General features: G+C 43.6%; 2 protein-coding genes across 2 annotated transcripts; both read left to right on the forward strand.

Moving 5' to 3' along the window:
• Positions 1 to 716: 716 nt before the first annotated feature.
• Positions 717 to 2,368, forward strand: apoc4 (apolipoprotein C-IV). The gene is made up of 4 exons (XM_080540698.1): positions 717 to 817; positions 1,169 to 1,214; positions 1,405 to 1,492; positions 1,871 to 2,368. Exons 2-4 carry the CDS (start codon positions 1,169 to 1,171, stop codon positions 2,052 to 2,054), a joined length of 318 nt encoding a protein of 105 aa, XP_080396824.1. The 5' UTR covers positions 717 to 817; the 3' UTR covers positions 2,055 to 2,368.
• An 891-nt stretch (positions 2,369 to 3,259) lies between these two features.
• On the forward strand, positions 3,260 to 5,855 carry apoa2 (apolipoprotein A-II). The gene is made up of 4 exons (XM_080540695.1): positions 3,260 to 3,374; positions 3,656 to 3,700; positions 4,852 to 5,080; positions 5,278 to 5,855. Exons 2-4 carry the CDS (start codon positions 3,658 to 3,660, stop codon positions 5,432 to 5,434), a joined length of 429 nt encoding a protein of 142 aa, XP_080396821.1. The 5' UTR covers positions 3,260 to 3,374; positions 3,656 to 3,657; the 3' UTR covers positions 5,435 to 5,855.
• Positions 5,856 to 6,208: the final 353 nt, after the last annotated feature.

Raw genomic sequence — 6,208 nt, forward strand, 5'->3', positions numbered from 1 at the left:
AGCAATTTAAAACAATTTAAAACAACTATTTCAATTTAAAAAACACACAATTTCGAAGCACAAATACAATAGGTAAAAACAACAACTTTAAACAATTTAAAATAATTTAGAATACACTTGTGGGTTCTTCCTCCTCAGATCTCTCCACCTCCTAACACCTCACTACATTACCAGAAAAAAGTCCTCCCTTTCTAAATGATTCTGCTAAATGATTTAAATGTAAATCGTTACTTTTTGATGATGACTTTGATGATGATGATGATGATAATACGGAATACCAAGAAAAATAATTCCACTGAATTCTTCCACATGTAAAGAAAGACCATTGTGTGTTTCCGTTTAGTTTTGTTTCACTTTATGTTTCCATGTTGTGTGTTTTAAAATGTCTTATACTGTTTTTTTATGCTGTTTTATGATGTGATGTTTTGTTTTTATTCATTTGATGTTTTATACCGTGTGATGTTTTGTTTTATTCATTTTATGTTTCCATCGAGGACCACTTTGGAAATAAGTGTTTTAAATAATGCTTTCAAGTGCCATCCTCTGGACATTACTTAGTGTCATAATATGTAAATGATGCTATTTGTAAATTCCTAATAAAAATCAAATCAAAAAATCAAACCATTGAAACTACTGATGTCCACTGATGACTCAATCTAAACACAAGAAGAGCCAGTTAAGTGGTCACCAAAACAATGATGACACTTGTAACCGAATCACTGATGGCTGCGACGGACCTTTGTCCCCAAATCAAATAAAGTAGCTTCATTTCAAACACGACATCATTCAACACACATTTACCAGAGCCAAGACAACGGTAAAATGTTCTTTCTCTAACTTTTGTCTGTTGTCTCGAACTGATCCTGTTCCTTGTACCAAGAGGTCAGGTGTGTAGAATGGTAGCCTAGCCTAGGTAGTTCTGTGAGCCATGGCTAGAGTTGATATTGTAGCTAACTGTCATAAGCTATAGAGTTGTTGTTGTTTAGCATAAAAGCAAAAAGCTCTATGCAGAATATGGGAAATTTAACCCGTAACTTCAATCTCTTTACTGGGTCAGAAACATCCATATTTATTTGAGATGTTTATACAATAGATGATAGTAGTTAGTTGGATGCTATCTGTCTTTAGAAGGTTTTTTGGGGCTAATTCTCCCTTGTTCTGTATCTAGATGCAGAGGAAACTGAGTATAGTGGCACTCATCGTGCTAATGCAAGGTATGGTGCAACCTTTATCTGTTTGAGGATGTAATCTGTGTGTGTGTGTGTGTGTGTGTGTGTGAGAGAGATTTTCAACCCATTCCACTCTCCCTCTACCACTCCACCTTTCTCCCCCCCCTATCACCTTTCCCCGACAACTTTCTTGTCTCTAAGTTTTTCTCTCTTTCTTCTGTGGCCTCTTCTATAGCATGTGTGCCCATGTTGGCACAGTCACCCAAAGATGCCATGCCTCAGGTGTCTCCAGGTATGCTGGAGCGGGCAGCTGAGACTTACAGGTACACACACTGACACACACTGACACACACACACTGACACACACACACACGCACGTACGCATGCACGCACGCACACACGCACGCACGCACACACGCACGCACACACTGACACACACTGACACACACGCACACACGCACACACTGACACACACGCACGCACGCACGCACACAGGCACGCACACACACACACACATAGACACACACACACACACACACACATCATAGCCAACTACTCCATCATTCCATTACTCATGCACCATGCTATGCCTGTCAGTGGTCATGAATATCTGTGCCAACCCAAGGTTCATAAGTGTGAAAATAACAATGGTGTTTGTGTGTGTGTGTGTGTGTGTGTGTGTGTGTGTGTGTGTGTTACAGTGCAGCCAAAGCCAAAGCCCAGAGTATCGGAGGGACCGTACTGGGCTTTACCAGTGCTTACTACGCGGACCACATTAAACCAGTGACCGAACCCTACATCGATTGGGCATCATCTTGGGTTTCAGCGGCCACAAGCTCCTTCTACGATGTCATGGACAAGATCCCACGATACCAGCCCAAATAATTGGACCATCTCACACACACACTAGGATCAATAGGATCTAAAGCAGGCCCACAACCACAACCACTAGCATTCTGCCAGGCACTATCGTAGCAGGGCAATACCAGAACACAGGTCAATGCTGTGTGATTGTCAGGTGATTTAAGGACGCATGTTTCTAGTTGTATGTGTGTTGTGGAGGGTATTCACCGTCAGGTTACATACACTTATCCTTCAATGGAAATGTCTAATATAACACATGATATCTGAGACAGACCATGAACCATTCACAAAAAATGAATCGATACAAAATAAAACAAATACTTAAATGAAATGTGTATCCTAGTCGTGTGGTTATTATTTCCAATTGATATTAGCAAAAAGCGAAAGAGAGAGAAGAGAGACAGAACGAGTGAGAGAGAGAGGAGGAGGGGTAGTGAGGAAGGGTATACACAAGCCTGTACTCGTATCAAAGGTCCCCAGGGGTCAGAGTTGAGTGATCAGCTGCTTACGCGGCGGTCTAGCCTCAGCAGGTCTGTCTGGGGTGGGGGGGGGGGAGTGGAATACCCTTGGTGACCCGCAGGCCGTTTGACTCTGCTCTCTCTCTCTGGTGTGGACCCACAGCATCGATCTTGGAACACAGTCAAAAGACTGAGGAGGTATTCAGTACCAAGTACTATTTCAGTTTTGAGGGATAATGTGAAAACATAATGATTTAATAAGGCCCTGGTATACTAATGGCAGGTGTAAGCATAGCTAGGCATACATTCAAACATTCTGCATACATGCTGCTTACATGCATGACCCTGATACCCATTCGGAGTGTACTGAAGAAGGACTGGAACACTGGAACAGTGAACGTTCCATTTATTCAGAGAGTGTTCTAGACAGAAATGGAATTCGAAACAAAAACATTCTAGAATACCAAAGAGCAAAGATGCACCATAGGGTGCATCGTGGATATGTCTGAATTCACTGTTATTATAGGTGCACTGCCCCCCCCCCTCACCAGACATATATTTCCACATATGAGAGGTTGAAACCAAGTGCAATGGACTTTGTGTAGGTGAACGGGTGTGTGTGGGTGTGTGTGTGGGATGTTAGTACCATATGTACAGTGGGTGATTGATTGTGTGAATAGGTGTGTGTGTGTGTGTGTGCGTGTGTGTGTGTGTGTGTGCGTGTGTGTGTGTGCGTGTGTGTGTTTGTGTGCTCATGAGATGACGCTGTTTACTCTCCTCCCTATATTATGGCGTTCACTTCTGCAGAAGAAGTTACAGGCAACTCACAACCAGAGAATACTTGTCATTCGTTCACAGGGATCTGTACCCACCACAACAGCAGGTAACTTTCCTCTTCATTCGTTCATCTTTTAATGTCAAATCTCAACTTTTTAGAGATCTAACACTCTACAATATTTAACTATATACAGTCTGGAAATATTGTACCTCTCATTTAAGCATATTTTGCATATTTTGAGATGCATCTTCATAGTGCAACAATTTTAGCATTGCAATTTTTACTTGGGTATTTCAAATCAAGAGAGTGGCCTTGCTTGTATACTGCTTGTATTGTAAATAATGCTTCAACAATATTTTTGATCAGTTTGTCTTCTTTCCTTTCAGTTATGTCTCCAAAATACGCAGTAGCCCTCCTCCTTGCCCTGCAAGGTAAGACCAAGAACCTGTGACACACACCACACGCAGAACTCAAACCAGAACCAGATTGAGAGTAGCAGAACTTCAGATATTTCAATTCTAGACAGTTATTTGAAGTTATGTGACGACTCCCAGCCCTGTATGATAACCTGAAACCATGCAAACACTGTGCTTGAGCTTTAACCACTCTTACAATTAGACAAATGTTCTAATCTTCATCATGCATTCGACACAGAAACCTGCACATAGGCTGCCTTAGAGTGCTAGGACTGATAACAGATATGTCCTGCCTATCGTGGGTAATCCATTGTCTGTTCTCTCTGCTTCAAAATAGCACATGACAGTGCCAGTGGCTTAACCTCTGGAGCTAATTTTTATAATTTAGCCATTTAGCAGACGCTTTTAATCCAAAACGTTTTACAATTACGAATTACAGGGACATTGCCCCTGGAGTAACTGAGGGCTAAGTGCCTTACTCAAGGGCACACTAGTAGTGGTGTGGTTTCAGGCGGGATTTGAACTCACAACCTTCTGATCACAAGTCCAACTCACTATCCACTAGACCACACACTGGAGCTCCACATGTCAGGCACCTAAAACAAGTACTGTTATCTGATAGTGACGGGCTCTGAGACGAAGGTGTGAGACTATCAGAAGCTGACCTGATTTCTACCAGGGTTATTCAAAGGGATAAGAGAGGTCTAAGAGTTCTGTGTTTCAGTGGCCTTTGACCATGCAGACACTCGTAGACATGATGCACACAGGCTAAATGACACGAACGCACAGATTGTACTCCTCTTTGGATAGCAGGCAGGCGGCACACACTTTGATCTTGAATGTAATACTGGATGCACATTTTTCCCTACAAGGACAAGAAAGTTAGTCAGTAAGTCGATTGGACACACCAGGGTTTATAAATATGTAATCAACATTCTAAAACAAGTGGAATAAAACGTCTCTTTAAATGAGTCAAGCAAAAGGCATATCAACGTAAGCTACTTTTGTTTCTGAAGTAACAAGCATCTCTCTCTCTCTCTTCCCATTCCTTCCCCCCCCTGTCCCCCACTTCATGTCTCGCCTTTCAACATCCTCCCTTCATCTTCTCTCCTCACTACCTGCATCTCTCTCTGTCCTCTCTCTCTCTTCTCTCCTCCCTCCCCCAGTCTCTATGTGCCTGTGCGAGGTCGCAGCGCCTGACAAGGAGCTTGTGGACAAGTATGAGGCCATGAAGACTGTGTTCTACAAGAGGCTGTTGACCGCCTACGGTAAGGTGCAGGGCGCGTTGGGACCACTGGTGGAGAACACAGGCAGCGAGCACGGAAAGGTGGTCAAGGACTACATCGAGGACCTGCAGACCAAGCCCCACTTCCAGAGCGCCGTCAAGGTCCTGACGTAAGTGACCCCATCTGTCCCCGTCTGTCTACCTGTATCTCTGCGTGTCTGTCTGTCTGTCTGTCTGTCTACCTGTAATCTCTGCGTGTCTGTCTGTCTGTCTGTCTGTTCATAGACATAAAAAATGTATATGTCATTGTTCTTTATTGGAATGCAATGACATCACAATGACATGTTCCCTCCTGGTTCTTTTCCAGCGGTGTGGCCGGCGAGGCAGCACCCCTGGTGGACAAGGCCCGTACCGGAGCCCTGGGACTGTACGGACAGTACCTGCGCCCCCACATCGGCAACCACCTGGACGAGGCCATCAACGCCATCAAGGTGTACCTGGACAAGTACCTCCCCGCCGAGTAGTGCGACCTTAACCAGCCGCCATCGCACGGGACCACCGCCATCGCACCGGACCACCCCCTCGCGCTCGAGGCTCGCCTTAGCGCTGTAGTTGTGCCACTGTTCCAATACATGTTGTTAAATGGTGGAGAGAAAAGAGCAAAAAGATAATTAGCCTAAAGCTAATTGATGACCAGCAATGCACAATGCAAAACACCTCCACCATCCCCCATTCCTAAGTCAATGCTTTTTCTTGACATCCCTAGATGTAGTTTTTACACAGGTTAACCAATGGTCAGAGCAAGATAGGTTTCAGCATTCAAAGAACATTGTGCATATACAGTATAATGTGTTTGATACTCTAAACAGGAGTGTGTGTGTGTGTGTGTGTCTGTGTGTGTGTATGTTGTGTGTGTTCAATAAACATGGAATTGGAACCCCCTGACTGATACGGCTGCTGATATAATTTAACTGTGTTCATCATGAGTGTGGATATGTTGACATAAGAACATCATCATCATCATGTGAGAGAAAAGGATGAGGAAGAGAGATGTTGTCCCACATGATGAACCCTGTAGAGCAGTGTGATACCGTTCAGTACAGTGCAGTTCGGAACAAGACAGAATGTCGTGAGCTTAGAATGAGAGGTTCTATCTCCGTTTAGAATGATAAGGTTCTATCTCCGTTTAGAATGAGAAGGTTCTATCTCCGTTTAGGGCAGTTCAGAGATATTGAGCGTCAAAGTTTTTACATTCCATTATGTTTTGTGAGATGGAACCTTTGTATTTTATGAATTAC

Source organism: Nansenia antarctica, assembly GCF_963989245.1.
Source record: "Nansenia antarctica genome assembly, chromosome: 10".
NCBI lineage: Eukaryota > Metazoa > Chordata > Actinopteri > Argentiniformes > Microstomatidae > Nansenia > Nansenia antarctica.

Excerpts from the sequence above, each read along its gene's own strand:
- apoc4 (XM_080540698.1), top strand. The coding sequence starts at position 1,169 with ATGCAGAGGAAACTGAGTATAGTGGCACTCATCGTGCTAATGCAAG. Across the intron at positions 1,215-1,404 it reads ACTCATCGTGCTAATGCAAG|CATGTGTGCCCATGTTGGCA; the intron begins GTATGGTGCAAC and ends CCTCTTCTATAG. Across the intron at positions 1,493-1,870 it reads CGGGCAGCTGAGACTTACAG|TGCAGCCAAAGCCAAAGCCC; the intron begins GTACACACACTG and ends TGTGTGTTACAG.
- apoa2 (XM_080540695.1), top strand. The coding sequence starts at position 3,658 with ATGTCTCCAAAATACGCAGTAGCCCTCCTCCTTGCCCTGCAAG. Across the intron at positions 3,701-4,851 it reads CCTCCTCCTTGCCCTGCAAG|TCTCTATGTGCCTGTGCGAG; the intron begins GTAAGACCAAGA and ends TCCCTCCCCCAG. Across the intron at positions 5,081-5,277 it reads AGCGCCGTCAAGGTCCTGAC|CGGTGTGGCCGGCGAGGCAG; the intron begins GTAAGTGACCCC and ends GTTCTTTTCCAG.